Source organism: Melanaphis sacchari, unplaced genomic scaffold (assembly GCF_002803265.2).
Source record: "Melanaphis sacchari strain LSU unplaced genomic scaffold, SCAv2.0 Contig78_pilon_pilon, whole genome shotgun sequence".
Taxonomy (NCBI): domain Eukaryota; kingdom Metazoa; phylum Arthropoda; class Insecta; order Hemiptera; family Aphididae; genus Melanaphis; species Melanaphis sacchari.
In genome coordinates, this window is record NW_020271554.1 from 972,308 (window position 1) to 999,111 (window position 26,804).

General features: G+C 23.4%; 2 protein-coding genes across 3 annotated transcripts; both read left to right on the forward strand.

The window, feature by feature from the left end:
- The first annotated feature begins 1,655 nt into the window (after positions 1–1,655).
- Positions 1,656–11,151, forward strand: LOC112601438 (elongation of very long chain fatty acids protein 7-like). Of its 2 annotated transcripts, XM_025349078.1 has the most exons (9): positions 1,656–1,799; positions 5,849–5,900; positions 6,023–6,080; positions 8,269–8,459; positions 9,160–9,243; positions 9,329–9,385; positions 9,476–9,581; positions 9,668–9,801; positions 10,932–11,151. In XM_025349078.1, the coding sequence occupies exons 3-9, from the start codon at positions 6,023–6,025 to the stop codon at positions 11,100–11,102; spliced, it is 801 nt and encodes a 266-aa protein (XP_025204863.1). In that variant the 5' UTR covers positions 1,656–1,799; positions 5,849–5,900; the 3' UTR covers positions 11,103–11,151. The 2 variants fall into 2 exon arrangements, with proteins under 2 accessions (XP_025204863.1, XP_025204864.1); XM_025349079.1 differs by lacking the exon at positions 5,849–5,900.
- Positions 11,152–13,156: 2,005 nt separating this feature from the next.
- Positions 13,157–25,215, forward strand: LOC112601436 (elongation of very long chain fatty acids protein AAEL008004-like). Its single transcript, XM_025349073.1, has 8 exons — positions 13,157–13,376; positions 16,277–16,334; positions 17,357–17,547; positions 19,152–19,235; positions 23,677–23,733; positions 23,818–23,923; positions 24,004–24,137; positions 25,045–25,215. The coding sequence occupies exons 2-8, from the start codon at positions 16,277–16,279 to the stop codon at positions 25,213–25,215; spliced, it is 801 nt and encodes a 266-aa protein (XP_025204858.1). The 5' UTR covers positions 13,157–13,376.
- The last annotated feature ends 1,589 nt before the right edge of the window (positions 25,216–26,804 follow it).

Below are 26,804 nucleotides of genomic sequence, written 5' to 3' on the forward strand. Positions count from 1 at the left end.
CAAGTTACAATAGATAATAGGTACATAATTTATATATAGATTTCTAATTTATACATAGGTAAAGGTAATATATTTAAAATTTAGATAATTATATTATTTTTTAAAAAAATTTAAAAAAATATGTAATAATTAATAATGATCATTAGTTAGTAGTTACTTATTTTACCATCGGTGGAGTTGACATGTTTTCAGCTCAAAAATACGTACCGGTGGAATTTAAATTTTTTCTCAGAAAAAAAAAACGTACAAGTGGAAATTACATGTTTTAAATTCAACCCAAAATTCGTCTACCTATAAATCGGTGGAATTTACAATCGCCCTAATAAGCTCTTATGATATAGATTTAAGATAAAATGCAATTACCTATTTATCGATACGTATTAATCGCTGACCTTAATAATTGTTTAATAGCAAAATAACTATGCGTATCAAAAATATTTTTATTCATTTTATGATATGTTTTCTGTTTGTTAAAGGCGTATAATATATGATTTACGTGACCAAAAAATAGTTTTCTATTTTACGTTAGAATCGTTAGACAGGTTCCGTTTTATCAAGGGTTTAATCCTAAATTAAATTATAGACAGTTACCATAATAAATTTTCGTACAGAATAGGATTCTAGTATCAAGAGTCTAGATAAGACAGATAGGATTTACTGTATTATAAAAAAATAAAATTTATTTATTTGTATTACAAACAATTATCATTGAAATGCTTTTGTTTATACTATATTTTTATAGGTTTTAAAAATGAAAAAAATGTTTGGCGATTTGATTGGTAAAAGGTAGGTGATCTGGATAAATTTAAATCCCCAGGCCTAAATTTGGTTCCCACTCTGCCCTTGTCTTTGAACGAATTAAAAACTTAATTATGTATAGAATGTAATGTATCTTATTACTTACAATTTCACAACTCACGATTATATCCAAAAAAAAAATATTTTATAAATATTAAGTAATAAGTATTACCTAAATTACCAGTATAAGTGATTACACTAGTTAATATCTAACATTAACGAATGCCTTTATTTTATTTATTTTTTTAAGTTATGTCAGACATACATAAATAATTAGAACTTTTATTGGACTATTAAATAATGAAATACAATATCTACTATAATATTATATGTATCGTCGTGTGTGTCTGTGCATTTCATCAACATAAAATAGATATTACAATTTTTTTTTTTTTTGCAGGATTTTGCTTAATTACTTATGTAATTAATTGGATTTCCAATTCCTGTTTGTCATTTTTAATTAGACATTATGACAATGCGATTTCATTTGAACATATATTATAATACAACTGGACTTTGAGGTCTCATACATATTATAGGCACATATATGATACTTACTTAATTTAAACACAAACATAGGTATTAATAGGTTAGACATCATTACAGTCATATATTAGCTAGAACACTAGAGCTATATAGGTTACTACTATATACTAAAACGTTAATTTATTCTACAAAATCATTTAGATCGAGGTATTGAGACATCGTACACGATTATGATAATTTATTGAAACTTCTCGTATTATAAAATTGCATGTAAATATGATGTATTGTTATTGTTTGTTAACTCGGAATAATTATTTAAGTTATTATTAATTATTCAATTAAACGATTAATACCTATTTTGAAATCACACTATATTAGGGTCAAAAGTAAAAAAAAAAATACCGTCCTTGGTCAGTTAATCTATAGAACTCGGGCTGTTCTTTAATCAACTCTTTGGTGTTTATTTATTTTAAGTTATATTTTCAACATAATCCATTGTCAATCTTTTATGACAGGTAATATTTATATTTTATGCAACTATAAATACCCATATACCTATTTTGTACTTGTTCTAATTTAAATATTATTTTAATCATTCAAAAATTCAAAATATTATTAAATATAATTATTTAATGACAAATAAAACTTAGTATTATTAAAAAAGGTATGTTATTTTTTAAATTCACATTTTTAGAGGACTAATTAATAATAATTCAAAAAAACTAACAATTGACAAATACTTGTTTTTAGACCTTTTATAATAATAGTCATTTTAACTCATAAATAATACTAATTCGAAACAATAATTTAGAATTTACCTAATATTGGTATTTAAGCTTAATCTCTAAAAATTGTTAGAATAATTCTAATTACAATTATTGTAAATATTATCATTAGAATTAAATTTAACTTCTAAGTAGTATTTTAAGCACCAACTTAAACTGTAAGAGTAGGTAAATATCCATTGATGTTTAAGTCTTAAAAAATTTGAAAGTAATTAAACTTACACTATACAACTATGCTTATGAAATATATAGGTACCTAGTACCTACAAACTACAGTTAACATTTTAAATATTTGTCTACAATTCCACGTTATTTATTAGTGTATTTTTTGTTTTAAAATACCTACTTATAATCTTTTGTTAAAAAAATATTCAGTAAATGCACAGATGCAGGCAAGTTATTCAGTGCAAATTATATAAATTTCCTGCTTGACCTTTAAGTACTTAAAATTCAATCTTTATTCATTTATCAATCTACTATGTAGATAGTTGTTAAGTAACTTTAAATTCCTACTTATAATAGCTATACATATAAATATTAAACTTTGATCTATTTAAAAATGTTTTGTCCATCATTTGAATGAAGGTTCATTTTTAATCTGTTATTAAATAATTTTAATCGTGATTATATATACCATCCAAATAGTTATATAATTGTATAACTTTTTTCTGTTTATAAATTAGGATTATAAAAGATTAAAAGTAGGTGTTATTCCAATATTTTTTCTATATTCTATTCACATTCATCTAAGTATTAATGTGAATAGATGCATTTAAAACCTAGTATAATATATATACTAGTCTTTTTTTTTAAATTAAAAATTATAATTTTTTCTTGGATCATTTATTTAAATTTTTTAATTTCTAAGTAGTAGATCCTTAACTGTACCCCATTTTATAATTATTATCGATAAAACAATTAATTTAATGATATTTTATTATTATTATTATTATTATGATAAAATTAAGTGTGTTAGATATTTACAACTATAATAACTTACCTCGTATGATCTATCTATGAAATATATTAATAACCGTGACAATATCTCTACAGTATATATCTACTATCTACCAGTGTACCTTGCATGGTGTTATGACTTGTAAAGTTGTAAGTACCTATTAGCTATTGAACAATATATATATATATATATATATATATATATATATATGTACCTATACTTAAGATACTTCAAATTATATACATTCTGTAAGTAATAACTAATAAGTAATAAGTATACTTTTCAGTTATTGTATTCCGGTGGCCAGACTAGAAGTTTAGGCCGGCCACGAAAATCTAGAATTCATTACCATAATTCATAGGTATTTAAAGTATTTTCATATGTTTATTAGGTACCTACTCATTTTTACAAAATAAGGAGGTCAATCACAAATCCACAAATATAATTTTATAGATAATAGATCTGATTAGTGGAACACACGTTCAAAATAATGTTTGTGTCGATCGGCTATAAAGCATAATAAGAACATTTAGGAACTTGTCGATCTATGTTGACTCTTACATAGATAAATTTTTGTGTCGTCAAAAAAAAAAAAGAGTAGTCCTATGTGTTTAATAAAATAAAAAATAAAATTATTAAATTAATTTATTTTTCATTAATAAATGTCTACCACCTACATCTAACTTTCTTTCATTTGTTTTAAAAAAATAGTAATTTAGTATTTACTTATTATAAATTATAGTTAATAAGTTAGTAGGTATATAAATCCATTGTGTGTATCATAAAGAAGTAATAAAATATTTAAACTTTAACTTAATACTAAATATTGTTCTTAATACGTATAAAAATCGAATCCAAATTTTTTCTGTCAGCCAAATAACCTCCAGAGTATTTACAATAACTGAAAAGTACCAACTATATTTTGTAAATTGTAAATAATCATTAATATATTATACTGATAGTATTGTTGGTAATTATCTACTGGTTATTACTTGTTAGTAACTATATGGGTACATTTAAGTATTTAATTTATTTTAGATAATAGATAGAATTGTTAATGTACCTATTTAATAACACTAGTAACTAATAAATCTTATTATTAATAACATTATTATGCATTTATAGATTTTAATAAGGAACAAAACGACTTAAATGCAATTTTTTTTTATTAATTTTCATAGATAATTTCAAGCTTGCCTAAAAATATTAGTTTAAAAATATCTCTCAATAATAACACTATGTCCTATTACCAGATTTGACGATTTAAAAAAAATGTTGGTGTCCTTAAAAAATTAATCTAAATAATTAATAACTGCTATTAATATGATCCGTTATTGAATGATCTTCCCTTCTAATATTTGTTCTATTAATATTATATTATATTATATTATATTTAATAACATGTATTATCATTAGGGCTAGGAATTTTATGCTCTAAAAAACCTTAAAATATGCATGCGTTTATGCCTTAAAGAATCACTAAATATGCTATTAAAATATGCATTTAAAAAATAAATATATTTATAATAAATAATAATATTTGTAGATATGATACACAAATAGATACATTTGGTTAGATAGATTAATTTGATTAATTTTCTAAGATAATTATTTTTTTTTCAGATTTGTTTTCATCTTACATCGAGTTTTAGTTTAAATTAAACTAATTAAACTTAATCTATTTAAAATTAAGTTGTTTTTTTTTTTATAAAATCAAAAACTTGCTCATTCATGTAAAATATAATTATCAAGTATGCACTTAAAAATGAAAAATTAGTCAAATATGCACTTATAAATAAAAAATGGTCAAGTATTCAAAATATATAACTATAAATTTTAAATATAAACTCATATTTCTATGAAACAAATTTCTACATTACTTAGTTATGTTTTTAATAATTATTTAAAAACATACAAACTTCTAAAAAATCTCGCGCACTAATTATCACTTATACATATTATTTTTGTGTTTGTGTACATATCTATACACTTTTAGTATTTACTTTTAATATTTTAGCATGAATTTTACTTTTTCAACTAAGAAATAAGTAACTTTTAATTTTTAGCTTAACATTTTTTAAATTTTAACTTATCTTAACGAGTTAAAAAAGTTAGTTAACTTGAAACTAATAAAAAAATAGGAAATTATAGAATTACATTACTTCAAACATTTTAAGCCTTTAACTATTTAAGTATATAACTATAGTTTTCACAAAAAGAAAATTAATTTTAAAATAATTTAAATCAAATTCTAAACATATATTCTAGTTTACCTACGTTAATTTATAAAACAATAAACTCGCATGTGAGACTCATAATTAGCACCGGATCTAGGGAAGGACAATCCGGGCACAAGCCTCGGGTGTTAGTCATAAAGGGCCAAGGGGCGAACATTTCTAATTATAGTAAGAAAAAAATAAGAAAAAATGGAGTATTGATATAAAAGGACACCAATATTTCATATTTTGCTTAGGATTAAAAAATGTTAGATCCGGCACTGCATATAGTTATAAATATCAGTGATATTTTTGTGATTAGTAATTTAATAATTTTTCAGTGTGTTTTGTCATTTAATGTTAAATAATTGCAATAATCCAAAAAGTAAGCTGTCAATAATATTGTATAATTTTTTATAAAAATAAGGATTTCGTTTAAAGTTATAACTTTATGCATTATAATAAGATAATAACTTAGATTAAATCTAAATCATCTAATAAATCGATTTTATTTAATAAATAATTTATAATATAATATTTATTATATATATATTTTTAGTTTTTGTTTTATAGTTTTTTAACTTAGCATATTTATTACCTTTTAGGTTATAGCCAAGTTATATGTTTTTTGGATGAAATTAATACGTTTATTATACAGTATGTTATATATTTTTGTTTAAATAGTACTAAAAATAATGTGAATACGAAATATACATAATGCGGATGTATATTGATAATAAAATACTACATGACGTTTAATCACTATTTATTTATTATAGATGTCTGTGTTATTCAGTGGTATTCAGAAAGTTACGGAATGGGTAGAACAAAATACTGGTAAATATCTAGTTAAAATAATTGTATACCAACAAATTCATCAAAAGTACATCAGATTATTTTAGCAACGAACAGTCGACGTTTTAAAAATAATGATTATAAATAATAAACATTTAAAATTTTTATGCATGAAGTGGTATAGCACAAATTTTAGGAGGCAATTCTTTTCACTTCTCTCCTTTTTTTTTAAAAAAAACATTAAGTACTCGGTAATAAAAAATAATTTTTATTCAATATTAAATATTTAATATTTTTATATTTATATAAAAATATTCTGCTTCAGATAATGTAATAATTAATTTTCGTTTGAAAATCAGAAAATCCTTAATCAGTACTTAGTACTAATATTAGTACATAGGGGTCATCAAGAATTACCATAAATATGTTATAAAATTGAGATTTTACGTTAATTAAACATGTTGAGAAGAAAATGTGAATGAGTCAATCCCGTCATCACGAAATCATCAGGATAATGTTGATTGATCATTAAAAATAAAAACAATTTGGATCCAATTTTTACATGTACACGGTTATAGAATATACCTATTATTTAAAAAAATACAGGCTCAGTTTAGATACATAAAAGATAATTTTTATTATTTAAAAACGAATGTTTATTAGTTACATTAGATGGCAATATAGCAAATTTTGAATTTTCTCTCTATTTACGGCAGTGTACGTTTCAATAGTAATAGTGTTATGGGTACGCGTATCACATCTAGCAAATTATATTTAAAAATGCTCACTCAACTATTTGAATCATTTAATTTAATAAATAGCTAAGTTATGTTATAATACATTATGATATACCTATATTATAATATTATATAAAAATTTTGTATCAGTGAGTACTTAACAAAATAAATAAAAGCGGGGAACCCGCCTTAAAGTTGCAACCTACTATGGTTTCGAGTATACGGCATCAATACTCATCATTATACTCAATATTATAATATAGACTGTAATATATGTGTTAATTTTAATTTCATGATAAATCATTGAATATGAAAAGCAATTCTGACTATTTCTGAGCATAAATAGTTATAATTTATTTATAGAATCATTATTAAAAATTTTTTTTCTATTATTAAACATTAATCCGGTATATTGAACTAATTATTGACAAAAATAAAATCGCCAATTTTGATTATTGTTGTAAAATTAAATCTTATATCACTATTAAGTATTAACTTGTAAATGTAAAAGGCAATACCGACGCAAATACCTTAAAACGGTTAAATATAGGTTAAAAATAGGTATATAACGGGTATAAATAGCTTTGAATTAATTTTAAAAACCTCTTTGTGTATAAATATATTATAATAGTGAACATTTTCAAGTCCTTTGATTGATATATTTTGAACTCCAAAAAAATAGCTAAAACCTTTATTTTTTATTTAAATATTTAATTGATTTCCGATATTTTAAATTTCTATCACCAAATTATGAGGTACATATCCGTTATCCGTATTTTAAAGATTTTGACTTAGAAAAAAAATTTGATTAAGATAGGTACGTTGATCAAAAAAAAAAAAACTAACAAAATTGATAATATCAAAATATATCATTTAATAACTTTAAAAGTGCCAAAATATTTAGAAAATTATATGTGTAGGAAATATTTGGTAACATAAATATTTTATGAAAATTTCAAGTATTAATGGTTTTCAATTTTTAATTACAACTAAAAAACCAAACCGAATATTTCAAAAACTATTGTTGTGTAAATATTAATTTTTTTTCATTAGTTTTTCCTGATAATTTTAAAAAGCACTAGGAATACTTTATTATCATTAATTTCAAGTAGGTACTAACTAGATCAAAATTTCGTGGTTAGATATTGTATGACTCTTTTACCGTTTCAAATTATAACAACAAGTACAAAAACTATAAAATCAAATAAAAACCTTAACATTAAACTAATACATTCATAGCCTTGATCGAGAATCTAAAATATGACTTGCTACATTATTAAAACGAACTAAGTTCTTTATTTTACATTAAAATAACTTAGTATTTTTATGATGACATCCAATTATATTATAACATTTTGGTGTGAAATTAATTAACTCAAACAAAAAAAATAAAACAAGATATACTATATACATGCATAAGACTATATATCGTGTACTATGAAATATATTTGTTTTTTATTACCATCTCAAATGACTTTTTTATTCTGTTTTAGACCCTGATGTTAAAGATCTCTGGTTTATGGGATCAATATGGCCAATTACAATTGTAGTGATTCTGTATTTGTACTTTGTTCTTAAATTTGGCCCGGAATTCATGAAGTATCGTAACCCTTACAATATTGACCGCATTGTTATGATTTATGATGCAGTACAAGTTCTATATTCTTTTTACTTGGTAAAAGAGGTAAGATACACCAGTTAAAATATAAACAGAATAAGTATTTATTTATTTAGAATATATTATAAATATATTCAAATAATAATTTTATTGTATCCTAACGAAGAAAATTCAACTTTGACGTGGAACTTTTAAATTTTATTTTTAGTAAGAGAGAGAATGCGTTTAGTATACTAATTTAACTGTGTCATTAGTTGTTTTATATTCTAAAATTTATGCATTGTACGGTTTTACAGTATTAATAGGGCTTTATTGTATTTAGCAGAAACTACGCAGATATTTAAATTAGATTATACTAAATAACTATACAACTATAAACATTAATAAAGCATATTATAAAGTATTGATTAAAATATTCAATTTTGATATATTTTTTCTATGATCTTTCAAAAACAATGCCTACTTAAGGTTTTGAAAAACTCATTATTGATATCCATATTTATATATAGATAAAGCGACTAACAGAGTGTAGATATTTTAAAATGTTTATAAAAATTCAATAATGATACGATTTTAAATTAATTCAGTATTACATTTGCTGTAATTCCTAAAATTGTAAAATGTTGTAGGTATTTATTAAATATTTAAATAAAAATCGAAATTGTATAATATAATTTACAAGATATCAATAATTAATGTTATAATATAATATGTAGGTATTCGTATAATGTAATGTACATAATAAATATGTTATTCATGTTGATAGGCATTTAGAATGGTGTGGTTACGAGACGATTATCGATTCTATTGCATCGAAAAAAGTAAAGATGACCCAGAACTAGCAAAACAAGTAATTTTGAATTTCTTAAATTCTCATTTTATTCTTTGTAAAAATAAATAAGATTGTTAATAAAATAATATTGTTTATTTTGTAGCAAGTATTTACTGTTTATATGTTTCTCATGAGTAAACTTCTTGACCTGCTAGACACAGTAATTACATTTTAATTTAATAAAATACACTTTTTTTTTATTTGCAACTAATATGATATATTAAACACTTTGCATTAAAAACAATTTTAGATTTTTTTTGTACTAAGAAAAAAACAGAATCAAATAACATTTTTACATGTTTATCATCATACGTTGGTTATAATCTTGGCCTGGCACATAACCAATTTTTATTCAGGTATAACTATATGAACATAATCGTAATAATTATAAAATAATTTATTTGTCAAAAAATTTGAATGCATAATGTTTAATTGATTTCAGGAGCGCAAACCGCATTATTTGGTACCATTAACGCATGTGTGCATATTATAATGTATAGCTATTACTTTTTGACTATAATAAATCCAGAATACAAAAAAGCATGGTGGAAAAAATATTTGACCATTATACAATTGGTAATGTATATTTATTGATTTGAAATTTATTTTACGAGACAAGAATAAATAGTTACTTTTATTTTAAATGATCTAGTATATTTATATAATATTTTGATACTTAGGCATTAGGCAATAAGATATACAGCATAAATATAAAATGAATAATATATTATAATTTATAAGTACTTAGTTTTTTCTTGGCTTTATTTAAGTATGGCTTTATAATATAACATATACCATCTATTATAGTAATATACGTGCTATATAAATAGTGTTATGTTTGCAAATAAAATATTTCAAATAATAATAAATATTATATATATAATGGTTTAATATATCGATAAGGTTATTAATACAATGTTGAATCAAAAGTATATTGTTTTAAAATTAATGTAAATTTAAGACACGTTGCTAGTGTAGTATCGCAATTTTTTATTACACGTATTATTATAGGTATAATCATTAATTGTTATCATTATTACAGACTTAAGTAGGTAATGCAATGTTGTGTATCAATGTCTAAGAACTTAAAGATTTTAAGTATGCGATTATTATGGGATTATTAAATTATCTTCATAAGTATAATATATTTTTTTATTTTCTTATTTTATAAACAATTAAATAATTTAATGTATAGTTATAGATTCAATGTATTATGCATTTTAGCCCTCCTTCATTGTCTTATGAATTTATTAAAGTACCTATGAAAGTTTCCACTTAATAGTGTTATCAATTAAATTTAATAATAAATACATTGTTTCATTATTTCTTCTATGCAAAAGAAAAAATTCTATTTATTTATTTATTTATTTAAAATATGATAATGTACAATCTGTACAATAAATAATGAGTAAAATAAGCAAATGTTATGGCGATAAGAAACCATCAGACGTGAGTAAGAAAGTCACTCAGTAGCGTCATCGCAGAATAGTTTATCTTATGTATCATTCATATTTATCCATCATCTGTATTTATATTAAATGGGTAGTTTTGTGTTATGTGTCACACGAAAAATAGAGTATATCATAATTTCGTCAATTTTTGACATTTATATATAGTATAATATTTATTTATATGCATAAAGTTAATTAAAATTATTTATTAATATTATTTTAGTCTTAAAATAAGATATATTTATTATTTTTTAGGTGCAATTTGTGATTACTGGACTACATGGAATAATAACGCTATTTGAGCCTGATTGCGATTTCCCTAGATTGATAATGCTATTCGCAATTCCACAAGATATATTTATGTTCATTTTATTCTGGGACTTTTATAAAAAAGCATACATTAAACCAAAGAAGATTAAACAATAACGAATTTAAATATTATTGAATAAAAATATTTTTATTTATTCCGTATCAATTTTGTATTACTTATATTCATTCTCATATGTAACGGAAAGGCTTATAAAATACTGGATTTTATTTTTCATTAAGTAGGTATTTAGTTAAATATATTAGGTACTTACTTATAATATGATAGAATAGAAATATTTTTAATAAATAATATGAAAAACACATAAATCATAATACATTAAATACAAATGTCTCTTATCTTTATATAAATTTGCAAGAAATAATTTGTGTTTTATTAAAAAAAAAAGAAAAAAAATACGCTGGCACACCACTCTAGATATCTACTATATATGTCCTAATTTTTACCTAATAAACATTTGTAGAGAATAGTAGTATTTAACATTAGATATACTAAGTTAAATATGTTTTTAAGCGATGAATAATAATATATTTAATTAAAATACAAGGTACATTACTGTATTAACCATTAGAACGATCAATTTAATAGTATCATCTTACATCTTAAGTTTTGACAAATAGTAAATTTTATGATAAAACTTTGATATCATTTAATTTATCTAATTATATACTTACATACTTAAGTTGAAATATGAAAAACTAATTGTTATTTTATTTAACTATTAAATTGAAACAATTGATAAAATACAAAAAAAAAATAGTGAATTTAAATTTATATTTACTTTGGTTTCAGTGAAAATAATGTAAATTTTACTTTAAAAATTAAAAAGGATATTTTGTATGTGACAATAATACATGCAAGTCACAAATTATTACTTTATTTTTAAATTGTCTTTAATGATTTTTAAATTGTTTGTTTACTCCTACGTTAATTAAATATTGGAAGGTAGCTAAAAAAGATAATACAGTTTATGAAAATAATTAGTGACTACCGACGATTTGTAAGTTATTGTAAATAACAAGCAGTCACAATAGCTGCAGAAAATTGCATATACGATTAGTTTATCGTGGTTAATTTATGTTGTTAAGAGTATATATTGTGTTAATACAAAGGGTGAATTGAAAATTAAATAAATTTTATACATAATGTATAATTTAAACTGTTTAAAAGTTGTAATGCTTATCATATAAAGATAATTATAAGCACTAACACGAATCTAAATTAGTTTAGCTGATAGTACATATTAATAGTGACTATAAATATTTTATGACATTATTTATATATGTATAATAATACTTAAACATTTTAGACTTTCTATATGATTCTTTAATTACATCACGGCAATCAATAAGCCAAAAAAATATTATAATAAACATATTATTCACATCACAAAATACATAAATTAAGCCTTTTTGTTAATTGTTACATTCATAGATAATAAATTTAAAAACAAATTCTATTTTAACAGACAAAATTTTTAAACATTCATAATTCGAGTATTCATTGTTATCTTATGATATTTTTACTTTTAATTTCATGATTTCTGAAGCATATATTATAAATACAGATTGTTAAAAATAAATATTTTAAAGATAATCTATTCATCATTCGTGTTACCTATATATACCTAATAAATTAGAACAAATACAATTTATTCAGTCTATAAAACTATTAAATAATGGTTTTTCCTAGTATTTTATACCTATATATTCTATAGTTTTCATATTTTTATGACCATCTCATTCTCCACTATATGATTATTTAAAATAGGAAACCAAGAAGATTTTTTTTTAAACATATAATACCTAGAACTCATAAGTTGTACACTATGAATTATCAAACACTTAAAATCGCATTAAAAACTAATAATTATCACCATTCTGCATAAATAGTTTGAATGGATAACTTGTTATTCATTTTAACACATCTGAGTTTAAATATACGTACTTACACAATTTCAAACATTGTTTAATTTAAATTCAGTTATAAGTTTTTTTTTTCTAGTTAATTTTAAATGTAGTTCGTTGACACCAAACTTTAAAAGTCTAAAGGTAACTTATAATTCGTCTCTCGTTTGACAATATTTTTAATGTCATTACTTCCTGCGTGACCTCTGTTATATATTCAAATTAAACGAAAATTATAGCCTATGAAATGTTTGTAATTACATAGTCTTCATTTCGTCTCAAGAAACATATGTTTGTTAACTAACTTGATTTTTTCAAATCCTTGTAGTATGGTGGTTAGGTTATAGATTGGGTGAAAAGTTTTATAATATATCTATTATATTACGAATAACCTATTTATAAGCATATCTATTGTATTTGAATATTCCTGCACTTCATGATACAAGTACACAAAAGTACATCAAGGTAAGTACCATTTATAATTATTAATATTTCAATATCAAAATTTTAAATTAAATTTTATATGATTTATATAGGAATGAAAATAATTAATAGCTTAATTTATAAAATTAATTTAAAAATAGTATAATTAAGTACTATAGTTCATAATAATTGTTTTTTCAATTTATAGTACCTAATTAAAATTTATTATTCATTTAACCTAAGTATTCTAATTAAATCAGAGGGTGATGATATTCAAAAATGCATGTTATTTAAGCACTTAGAATGTATAGCACGATATTATTATGTAAGGTTTTCAGAATATAGTAATTTTATTAATTGCTAGAAAAATACTGTTATTATCAATAGATATTAATCTTGATTTAACATTATATTATATTAAATTATAATAAATAAATCATATTATATATATATATGTTACAGTAAATTATGTTAAACATTAAAATAACGTTATTTTCTAGTAAATAACAATAATTACCTTATAAACTAGTGATTATCGTGGTTTATTATTTTTTAGGTTTTATTATCAATAATTTCTACATACGATGGAAAATGTTGTTATATAATGTTATCTTAATAGTATTAGATACCTACTAGATAATATTACAGCCGCAGTAGATAGGAATTCGGACTAAGATATTCTGTAATATATAAATAAAGCATAAATAAGCTTAGTGGGGCTTACTAATGTAAGACTTAATTGTAAATATAATAACTATTATAGATTATATTTTTGTCAGTTTTTCACGGTACGCATCGGATAGAAATTGCTATTATATCGTCATATTATTTTTGTATGTTAAAAATTTCGTAAAACATTGTGTTAATTTTCTTTATTAATAAAATTTATTATGGATGAACTTGAAATGAAAAACAAATTTAACAACATTATATCTGATATAATTAAAAAAAATGTAGTGATAATAACTCCTTTCTAACCATTGATGAGTACCTACAATATTCGCTTGAATCATCTAAAAATAAAGAGATAATACTTCGAGAAGCAGCAGGATGTAGTAGTCTTATGGGCACACAAGGCTATCAAAGATGTCACTGTAAAATGAAGTGCAAAACTAATAAATGCACCTGTCGAGTGGTTGGGAAATTATGTAATTCTAAATGTCATAGTTCATTATCATGTGAAAATAAATAATAATAATGTAACAGTTTAAATACAAATAACACGATTCACTAATATTGTTTGAAATTAACGTAAATCCTTAGAAATTAACGTTATAAACCTTGTAAAATATTTAATAATATCTAATAACATTAATTGCTAGTTAATAACGTTAATATAAATTTAACATCCTTTACTGTAACATATATATATATATATATATTACTCGTAAATATTATTATGCATTCATGCTTGAATAATATTTATACATATTTCGTTCAAATACCGTTGTTAATAAAACAACAAAATCATTATATTATCATTAAACTGACGATTGTTTGAAATTGACTGAATCGTTGTAATAAAATTAATTTCTTACTCTTTTGTTATTGATAGAATATATTACTTATCAATTATCATCATATTTTAAACATGTAATTTGATCTAAGAGGCGACACGGCAATTCCTGGAGCATGTCAGAATTTATATCATGTGAAAATTAAAAGTGTATGACATAACTCTTGTAATCTATTAGACTTTGTCTTGTAATTTTGAAATGAAATGCACTCATATTGGCACGCGTAAATTAAAGTTAAAACCTAGGCACTTTAGTTACTTTTTGTAAATGATATAAATGAATTATTACGTCCCACTACTTTATTGGTGTATTTTATTCATTGTTTTCAAGGATTCTCTATGGTATATTTATAAAGAGTCCTGGGTATTATGATTTTATTTTTCGATGTAATATATTACATGGTCTTACAATGAATTGATTTTTTTCGATTCCTGGTTGATAAATAACAATTAGAGCAAACTGTTGCTTATCATTATCACGATCAATAAAAGCTCAGGTTCTATACTATATTATTATGGTTGAAGTTTGCATGGCATATATTATATTATATTTAATATTTACTAATTAGTAAATATTAATTACATTAATAAATATAATGTAATATAAATTACATTCTAGATTTACCAAGCTCATATAAAATACTTGATTAGGTACAGTGTTAAAAGTATACATTCAACAAACAATTATTAATTAATAAATAATTTTATTATTTATTTGATAACTAGAACTCCTGATTAAAATACTCGATTAGCATTTTTGATTTTTGGGACATAATTTATGAATACGTATATTTATTTATGTATGCAAAAAATAACACGTGTATTTATTTAACAATATACACATTTGACATCGTAGAAGAAGATACTAGATACCAACCTACTAAATTATCAGTAGTATTTAAATGGAAGGTAAGAGGACAAAATGGATATTTAAAAGTAATATTATTTATCACAAAAAATGTTATGGATACTATAATTTTATAACAAGTAATATGACTTAAAAATTGTGTATTTGTTGTAAATTTCAAATTTTAAGATGTAGTTTTAAATTTGGTAATATTACCAAATATCGTTATTATATTAAAAACAAAAAGTAAAATGGATTATTATGATTATACGTTATGATACAATGTCCTTTTACTTCTTAAAACATTATAGCAATAAATACCTATTTATTTTGTAATAATCAATTTAAAACCATATGCAAAGACTTAGTTTCAACCTTAAGTTTTCGGCCTTGGAAGTTAGTGTAGTAGCTCATCTAAAAATGAGCTATGGAATGTTGTTCCTGTATCTCTGGTTCTACAAAAATAAAATTGGAAAAACATAAAATGAAGTGAATAATGTTTCTGTTTTCAAGAAAATTATATTATTGAAAATACGATTTTACTAACATCTTAATTACTTTATTCGTCTATATTTTCAGATGTCAATTCTCTATCACAAAGTTTCCGATCTATTAGAATGGATAGATAAAAATGGAGGTAAGTTTATTATATTTTAGAATATGTGAATATTATATATCAAAGTATAAAATATATTCATATATTTAATCACATTTAATAAAGTGACGGAATTTATTATTGAAATATTTTTTGTATAAATACCATTGATATTATTACCTATAGGATGGAACCAATTTTTTTTTCCATCTTAAAATTTTTTGTGCTAAGTGATTCACTAAGCACATGCAATACTATTTTTCATTTAACAATGAATTTATTCAAAATTTGTTTTTGGAATTTTTAAATATACTTACGAAGATCATAATTTGTGTATTTTTTTTTTTTTTTTTTTGAGATTCTTTGTACTATTTAATGAGTGCACTATGGAGTACCAATTTCTGTTTTTCAAATAAGATCATCTATTGTATTTATTAATTGGTAAATTTTTCTAAATGTTTTGACGTATAAAAATCAAAATTTGAGTGAGTAGTTTTTGAGCTATGTTATTTTATGTTCTAAGAATAATAGATCCAAGATAATAAATTTGGAAAATATGAAATTTATGCCACTATGGTGATTAAAAATTTTTAGCAATTAATCTATCAAAATTTATAATATTTAGTGAAAATGGTCTATGTATAAAAAACACTAGATGAAATGCTATATTTATTTTATATTTTATTAAAACCATTCTTAAGAACTTTAATTCTTAGTATGAACATATTATACAAATAAAAAAATAATAATCGTTTTAATTTTGAATTTGGTATCAAAATGCTAAAAAAAAAATTATTCACTAAATAATTTACAGTGAACAAGGGAAGATTTTCGTTTGAAAAATAGAAATTTATAATTATAACTAAAAGATCTCCTTAAGTAGTATAAAAACATCTCAAGAACTTTAAAATATTCTTAAAGATATAAATATATTTAAAATTTCCAAAAATCAGAATAATTTGAATATATTAGATATTCATAATTAAATTTAAAAAAAATTGGGCACAAACATGTTTTGTGAATTACTCTGTTTATTTATAACTCTTATTATATTATTAATTTAGATTCAAGAATTAAAGATATGTTTTTAATGGATTCTCCGTGGCCAGTTTTGATTATTCTTGCCGCTTATCTATACTTTGTTCTAAAAGCTGGACCAAACTTTATGAAATATCGTAACCCATTGAAAATTGACCGTATTGTGATGGTGTATAATGTTGTCCAAGTTTTATATTCATCCTATCTAGTAATAGAGGTAATATAATATTTTATAAAACATGTATTATCTATACTCAAGCGTTAATATACATTTTATACTAGATTACTAAGTATAACAAAAGTAAACATAAGAATTTATTTTATTACACTGTTAACATTTTTATAATAATCACAGCTGCATATCCCCAACTTTCTCGGAAAAAAATGAACAAACATAAAATTTGGTGCTATATCGGTGGATGTATTCGAGATACATTGTACCTGAGTTCACTTGCAAATCGTCATCGTTGTATCTCGCATTATTGACTAATTAGATGGATGTGGGTGATCTACCTGTTAGAATTATAAATAGCACTTAGTATATTTTTTTAATATGATTCAAATTACTTTCTTTTTTTCTAATATAGCTAAAAAAATTCTTTGTAACTTTCATTGAAACCAATTGAGTAGTTTTTGAAATAATCTCATATAAACTACGAACTTAAGGAGATTAGGTACGGGTACACATTTAAGTATAACAAACAATAAATCAAATATTATATTCTTTAATTTAAAAAACGTAGGGTGGATTTGCTGGTTAATACAATTTGTTTTTGTTTTTATTTTTTTTCGTAACCAATGACAACTTTATAATACACAAACAAAATAAATTTACGATTATTTTGATCCATAACAAAATTCATGGGGAAGCCATCTTATACCAAATAATATAGATTGAAATAATAAGTTTAAACACTATCCTATAGTTTCAAGGAATCTGATATAAATTTTATTTAAATCGATTCAATAGTTTCTGGAATTAATTTAATATACAAAGTTTTCAGCTTTACAATATTTGTTATAAATTTGTTAGAAAATGTATACTATTCGATTTGTAATTTATTAAATTTGTAACAATATTGTTAATATTTCATTCAGATATTAAAAATGCTATATCTTAAGATCAAATCACTTAGTTTTTATTTATTTTCTTTTAATTTACCACTTAAATGAAAAATATATTTTAAATAAGTAAGTACATAATGATCAAAACTCTTTTACTTGTTTTATTTGTATATTTTACACCAGTGGTTCTCAATCTTTTTAGGACCGCGACCCAAATTTTCTTCCAAAATTTTATCGCGATCCCCATAGTTGTTTTACATTTACAGAATCAAAAAAGTAATTTCAAAAAACAAATTTTTTTATTACTTATCTACTACCTACTTTATAATAATTTCTTACAATCTGTATAATTAAAAAAACTTCTCGCGACCCCCTAAAAATTGACTCGTGACCCACAGTTTGAGAAACGCTGTTTTACACAAACACCATAACTTTACCTAGATAATAAATCAATAGACATGGTCTTAGGTATATTAGACCATATTATAGATAAACAATTTTTTTACTAAATCTATATTCTATACAGTAAATTATCATTTTTATATAAGATTTCATAGTTAATATTACTCGGATAGTTGTAATGCAGATTATTCCTATCTGTAAACATAATAAATTATTGAGTATATTATTATAATACATTTGTAATATTAGGTAAAATTACTTTGAATATTATTAAAAGACGTATTAACTATATTTTATATAAACTCCAATATTTAGTCGTAACTCTAAAACACATTTTTATTTTTTTATTTACAGGCAATTCGGTTATTTTGGCAACGAGGTGTCAACAAAATAATCTGCATTGAAATTGATTATAGCGATACAGATTTAGCTAGAAACGTAATTTTATTTACATAACTATCTATATCAGGGACGGTCAAACTTTTTTCGGCCGCGATCTACTAAAAATATACTTTACCTTTGATGATTGACTTCGATAAAAAAGTTTTTATTATTATTAAGTTACTATACCACCATAATTAATTTTCGTGTGCGTAGCCTAAAAATAAATTCTAGCACGATCGACTTTAAAATCTTTTGCGATCGACTGTTTGGCCGCCCCTGATCTATATAATATAATATATTATGTGCAATGTTTCAGTACATAGTTAATACATTGTACAATAATACGCGTTGTCACTAAATAGTCACAAATACACGATGTGTACCTACTAAACATCGTGAAATGTACAAATATATTGAAAAAAAAACAAGTTTTAACTACCTACGTTTGTAAAAATAATAGCAACAATTTTTAAAAAAGTACTTATATATTAACATTTTCTTATTAAACAACAAATATTTTGTCGAGTTCTTAATCATTTTATTTACTATTATGATTAATATTTTACCTAAAATAATATTTATACAATTTTGTTTAATTATAATGGTTATATTAGCGAGAGTTACATAAAATATTGTAGATTCTGAGTGAAGTGATAAATGTATTGATCTTATAATAATGTCGATGTGTGTGATTTTTTTTTTTTTTTGTATCAGTGTACACTAGAAAAAAATGATTAAATTTCCAAATTTGGGGATAATTTCTGCTAAAAAAATTATACAAGGGGTCAATAGTAAACATTTTCAGTATCGTTTAAAACAAACTAATTAATAATTAGAATTTCTACATAAAAATTATCTACAAAAAAATCGATTTTGTTTTAGGTGTAACTAAATAACAAATAACTTTAGTTACTTGAAATCTTTACAAAATATTTATATTAGAATTTTTTATGCATAGTATAATTTATTTTCTAATATATTTTGAATGTTTTTTAGTTAGTTATGAACATTTGATATTTTCAATTTGTTTTCTAAAAATATCGATGAAAAATTGTCGATATGGTCAAAAAAGCTTGAAAATTTAATCCATGATTTTTTTTAAAGTTTTTATTGAAACCATTTAAAAATATTGTAGATAAAGAGGTATATATTTGAAGTTTAAAAATTTGTAAATTATTTTGCAATTAAAAATGTATGAAATGTTCTTTATTCATGGCTAAGGATTCATAATTTAATAGTTAATATAGAAGTTCAATATTTCATATTGTAACTAAAACATCTAAATAATTAATATATAAACACAATTTTTATCAAAAACATTTCAAGTACAAATTTTGATGAAATTAGATATTGTAATAAACAATAAACAATTTTAGTTATTTTGATGGTTTTTTATTCACAAGTACTTGAAACGTTTTTTTTTTTTTTTCTTAGCAATTACAAGCCTTGAATGCATTTTGCCGCTTTTACCACATTCCCCCACCGTTCCCGATCATCCGCATCCTCAATTTTTGTCGTTCCCAAGCTTTCCAGATCTTTGTTTACTCTATCGAACCATCGTAGACGAGGTCTTCCTCTTGGCCTCTTGCCATTGGGTTTATTGATTAGTACTTTGTGAATTAGCTTATTCTTTGCCCTCCAAACATGGCCAGCCCTCTCTAGTATTTTAGCTTTCAGACATGCTTGTATGTTTGGTTTATTGAAAATGCTTTTGATGTCCTCATTTTTTCTTCTTTCATACTTTCCTGACTCCGGGTTTATTATGGGACCATATATCTTCCTTAATATTTTCCTCTCGAAAATTAGGAGTTTTAGTTCATCTCCTCTTGTTGTCGACCAGGTCTCACAGGCGTACATCGCAATAGGGCGTAGGTAGGCTATATACAGCTTCGTTTTAGTTTCTCTTGATAGTAACCTTGATGATAGCATGCTTCTCATTGTGTGATATCCTCTGTTTGCCGAAACAAGTCTCAGCTTAACTTCATTATGCATGTCATTTCTTTGGTTTATATTAGCCCCCAAATATTTAAAATCTTCAACTTGTTCAAATAAGTATTGTCCAACTGTCGGCTTTTTCATAACAATCATAAATTTTGTTTTACTTTCATTAACTCGGAGTCCCATTTTTTCACTATTTTTTAACAAATTAAGAGTACTTGTAGTTAACTCCTCTTTAGATTCTCCAAGGATAACGATATCATCAGCGTATGCTAACAAAGTATTCCCTCCAAGCATCTCCATTTCCCTACTATTTTGCATTTCTCTAATTACTCTTTCTAAAGCTAGGTTGAACAGTGTAGGAGACAACGCATCCCCTTGCCTTAGTTCATTCCTAACCTCAAACTGTGTTGACGTTTCTCCTATAGGTAACGTACCCTACAAAAAGTGTTCGAGTTACAATTTCTAAATAGTCTTATAAGTTTGCTTGGAACGCCAAAATCTTCAAGTGCTATCCATAGTTGATTCCTGTTAATACTATCATAAGCCTGCTTAAAATCGATAAAAATCATATATAAATCCTTGTCATATTCGTAATATTTTTCCATGGTTTGTCGTATAGTAAATATATGATCACTGGTCAATTTTCTTTTTCGGAAGCTACATTGGTATTCACCAATTATCTCTGAGGCATACTTTTCGATCCTGTTTAATATAGCAGAGGTGAGTACCTTATAAGTAGTATCCAGCAAACTTATCCCTCTATAGTTCTCCATGTTTGTTGGGTCACCTTTCTTAAATATGGAGTCATTTTCTATTTTTTCACTATTCCATATGTTTGAAATCAGATGATGAAGAGTTTTTAGAAGGTCTTTTCCTGCAATCTTGAGCAGTTCCGAATTGATATTATTTTCCCCGGGCGCTTTATTATTTTTTAAGGATTTTACTATTAGTTCAATTTCGCTCATACTAGGTTCGGGTAATTCTAGTTCGGCCGTTTGGTACACTAATTTTTCATATGAACTGTAACTGGTATTATGTTCTGCACTGTCATTAAGTAGATTGTCAAAGTACTCTTTGAAGTTTTCTACAATCATCTTGGGGTCAGAAACCAGATTGCCGTTTCTATTTTTCATAATAGTCGTCCGTGCTTTAAATCCTTCCTTAACATCGTTTCATCTTTTTCCTCAGTTGGTGCGTAGCAGTTAATGAAAATTAAGTCAAAATTGAAACGTTTAAAGTAAATTATTATTGCGTTTTATTTTTTTTTATTTTAAATAAACCTGCGATAGCATTGACTACTGAGCACTAATGATGTTAAAAATATTAAATTGCATGCTTGTAGATAACGTAAAAGTATAACGACTCACAAACTACTTAAATACTACCTACTCATGAATTATAATATTACATTACAATTACATAATATTACAGTATATTTTATTTAAATTTGGTGTTTTTTAAACAAATGTAGTTCATACGCATACGTATATTATATTATGTGTTAAATATATATATATTTAATAATACGTAAAACTTTTTTTTCTAAAAGAAATATAATTGTGAAACTTATTGCGTTTTATGAAGTTAATGTGGTCACAATTAGAATAGACCGATTCAATCGATTGATTTAGTCTTACAAGACGTTGGGTAAAAATTACTAAGACCATTTATCTAAATTTCTAACTTTGCGTACGCATAAAATAAAATTACTGCTGTTTAAATACCATGATATGATTAAATTCACAAATTCACATTTATTTTTGTTAATTTCATAACATACAATGTATCTTTAGCTGACATAATTGAAAAATTTAGTGAATTTATATTTTATTTAAATCAGTATTAATTTTGTAGCAATTAAATAATATAATAAAATAATATATTTATAAGTACTTTTTAAAAAAAATGTTTGTAAAAATTTTTATGAACATGATTAAAATGTAATCTGGATCTATTTTTACAATTATACTCGTATTGTACATTTGGCGATGTATAGGTATAAATATTACACTACGCGTCGAAAAAAATATAAAATTTTCGAATTTGTACGTAACAAAGGTAGTCTATTTTTCTTACGAAAAATACAAAAATTATTTACGTTTATTTTTAAAAACTTTTTTTTTTTTTTTAACTCCATTTAATTGAGAAAAATATTTTTCTAAATAAATATATTTTTTACTTTTTTTATCTATACCACTATTATGTATATTTTCACAACATGCATGCATTTTGAATTTTTTTCTAAAATAGAATATTTTTAAAATACTTTGATACTTAAAAGTCGAATATTGATGACTTGTTATGAGTTATAAGTATTTAAAGTTATGATGAACGATAAGGAATGGTATTGAGATACTTATAAAATGTTGGTATCTTACATTGAATAGGTCATCCCATATACATTCGTATATTTCAATTTCTAATATCACATTTTAATAAATAATAACTCTCACAATTATAATATATTATTATTTATGTATTTATTAAATAAATGTAATAAAAGTGTTAGTATTAAAAAAAATAAATAAAAATTTTTCATTTTCGTTATTTTTAGATAGTACGTGCTACTTGGGCTTACTTCTTTTCTAAAGTCTTAGATTTGTTGGACTCGGTAATAATTATAAGCCTAAGATAATATAATTTTACACCATCTATAGTTATCATAATTTACAAAATAAATTATTCGTCATTTTAGATATTCTTCGTATTACGTAAAAAGCAAAGTCAATTGACGTTTTTACACATATACCACCATGGAACGATCTTAATATTTAGCTGGTCTATAATAAAATTCTATCCAGGTAAAAACAATTTATAATTAATAACATCAATATTGTTAATAAAAATAAATAATTTACTTATAAATATTTGGTAAATTTAGGAGGACAAGTCACCATATTTGGGACCCTAAACTCATTTGTTCATGTTGTGATGTACAGTTACTACTTGTTGACAATTTCTAACCCAGAATACAAAAAAGCATGGTGGAAAAAATACTTAACACAATTGCAACTGGTAATGTTTTCAATTGAGAAACTCAACATAGATATAGGTTTCTTGTGAAAATTAAAAATATTTTAATGTCTATAAATATTATCTCAAGTTGAAACCTAAGTTAATTTTTAGAAGTTAATTGACTTCAATATACGAGAATTAAAAGTAAATTTTGCATAACTTGTAAGTTGCAAAATATAACTTAAATGCATGTATTTATGTATATAAGGTAGACACATAATATATATCAACAAATAAAAATAATACTTTTAAATTTTAATAACTAATTCATATTTTTAAATTATTATGAAATAATATAACTGATATTATATTTTTTGAAAGAAATTATTTTTTTTTAAACTTGTTTTGATCAATATTATGGTTAATTATCGATTTTTTTATTTCATGTTTGTGTTTTTTTAATATCTGAATTTTATAGTTTTATTTTTTTATTAAATGACTTAACTATTTACCAAAATACACTATTTATTGTACTGCGTATATCCATAATTAGAATTTAAGATTTATGGCACATTTTTGAAATTATAACTTTTTGGAGAAAGGGTTAAAATGTGGAATGATTAATATTGTTTTTAATGGTTATAACTTATAAGCACCAAAATATTCATAATTTTACCATGAACTATACTTATTACCTACTTTATTCAAGTTTGAGAATTAAAAAAATAATTTGAAAACGACCCACTTATCCACTATCCAGTGATAGTTAAGTAATACACTTTGACTTCCGTACCGAGCAAACTATCTGTAAGTATTCCATGTTAACAAGCCACACCATTGTGCACAAGTTATCCACCAAGTTGTCTATTTAGCTTGAATAGAGTATAATAATGTATAAAATATTAAACTGATTTTAGTCATTTAATGTTCAATCATATTGTAATGTAATACCTATTTATTTTTACAGATTCAATTCGTTATCACTATTCTTCATGGTTGTTTATCATTATTGGCAACAGACTGCAATTATCCCAAATTTATAATAATATTATCAATTTGTCAGAATATTTTTATGATTATTTTGTTCTGGAACTTTTATAAAAAAGCTTATAAGCAACTTAAAAATAAACCGAATTAATCATTTATTTCTATTTACATGAATTTTTATTTAATTGTATTCCTATTTGAAATTCTGTTTAAACCAATATATGTTATGGTAAAAACTAAAATAAATTAACACCTTTAGTGTCATTTTAAGTTGCAAAGATATTCAAAAATTAATTTGGATGGAGGACTGTAAAAATTTTTCCTGATAAAAATTTTAAATATTTAAAAAAATACTTAATGTTTAAAAGAACATATTATGTAATATGTTTTTATAGAAGAAAATATGTTTAACGCATAAGAATCCTCAAATTTTGGGGGTCAACTTAATAAAGTGATTATGGTTTTGGATATTATTATTATTATTATATTATGTTTTTAACATTTCATTTTCACAAGTTATATTTTTTTCCTTTTTTCTGCTGCAAATTCTATTGATAAAATAATGACACTTGTAATGTTTTGACACATTTGGTAACTATTGAAAACGTTTAGTTATTATAAAATGCTTAGTATCTATCTTTATTTCAGGAAAAAATAAAAGATTATTTTCTATAGTTCTAGTTCTCAGTTAATATATCATACATACAATATAATATGACAAATGACGTTTATAATATGTAATAAACGGGCAACTGGTTACGTGAGCCCATAGCAGTGGCGAACCCAGGATTTTAGTACTGTGGGTCTGCCTCACTTATGAGAGGCCACTGTATAGAAGGTTCAATCAACTGTACATTACAGTTAATAACATTACATTACATTACCTTATTTATATTACATATATTAATATAGTAAATACTATAACTAAAAGAGATAAAGCATAAGTCATAACTAATTTTTTAATACAATTTAAAACTGACTTATAAACTTTGGTATTATTAATTAATTCAAATTGAATGGGTTTTTCATATCTTTCTAATTTCTATACATCATATATCATAATATTCATAATATATTATATTTATATTTATACATTTACAATTATATTTTCATAGAAATGTTCTTGAGTCTGTGTACATTTTATAAATTACTTATAACACCATATTATTAGTTTATATTATTTCTATTTTTGATTATCGTAGTATTGTACATATTTATGTAGTTTGTCATTTTGAGAGGCCACATTTTACTGAGAAAAAAAAACGGTGGGTCAGCTGACCTCCCAAACCCCCCCTGGGTCCGCCCCTGGCCCATAGAGTAATATACAATACTTAAAATAATGTATTATTTACTAATATACATTAAAATAATATAAATTATAATTTTCTAGTCCCCTTCAACGTCAACATTATATTCTAATCTCTATTCCCTGATCTTAGAAGTATCGTATAGAAATATGAAAAATGTAATAAATAATAATAATAACATTAATAACAATAATGACTAATCGTCAACTACTGCGCAGTAGGAAAACCTATGAGTTCTATAATATGGCATAGTTTAAATACTAAATAGTACCACTTATACACTATATATAACACATATATATATATATATGTGTGTATGTATATACATATAAAAAAAAAAAAAAAAAATGTTTTTATAATTTCATATCACCATTACCAATAAGTCACTGATTGACAAAATACATTACTCAATTACAATGGACCTGTTTGCTAC

Excerpts from the sequence above, each read along its gene's own strand:
- LOC112601436 (XM_025349073.1), top strand. The coding sequence starts at position 16,277 with ATGTCAATTCTCTATCACAAAGTTTCCGATCTATTAGAATGGATAGAT. Across the intron at positions 17,548-19,151 it reads CATCCTATCTAGTAATAGAG|GCAATTCGGTTATTTTGGCA; the intron begins GTAATATAATAT and ends TTTTATTTACAG. Across the intron at positions 23,734-23,817 it reads TCTTAGATTTGTTGGACTCG|ATATTCTTCGTATTACGTAA; the intron begins GTAATAATTATA and ends TCGTCATTTTAG.
- LOC112601438 (XM_025349078.1), top strand. The coding sequence starts at position 6,023 with ATGTCTGTGTTATTCAGTGGTATTCAGAAAGTTACGGAATGGGTAGAA. Across the intron at positions 8,460-9,159 it reads CTTTTTACTTGGTAAAAGAG|GCATTTAGAATGGTGTGGTT; the intron begins GTAAGATACACC and ends TCATGTTGATAG. Across the intron at positions 9,582-9,667 it reads CATAACCAATTTTTATTCAG|GAGCGCAAACCGCATTATTT; the intron begins GTATAACTATAT and ends AATTGATTTCAG.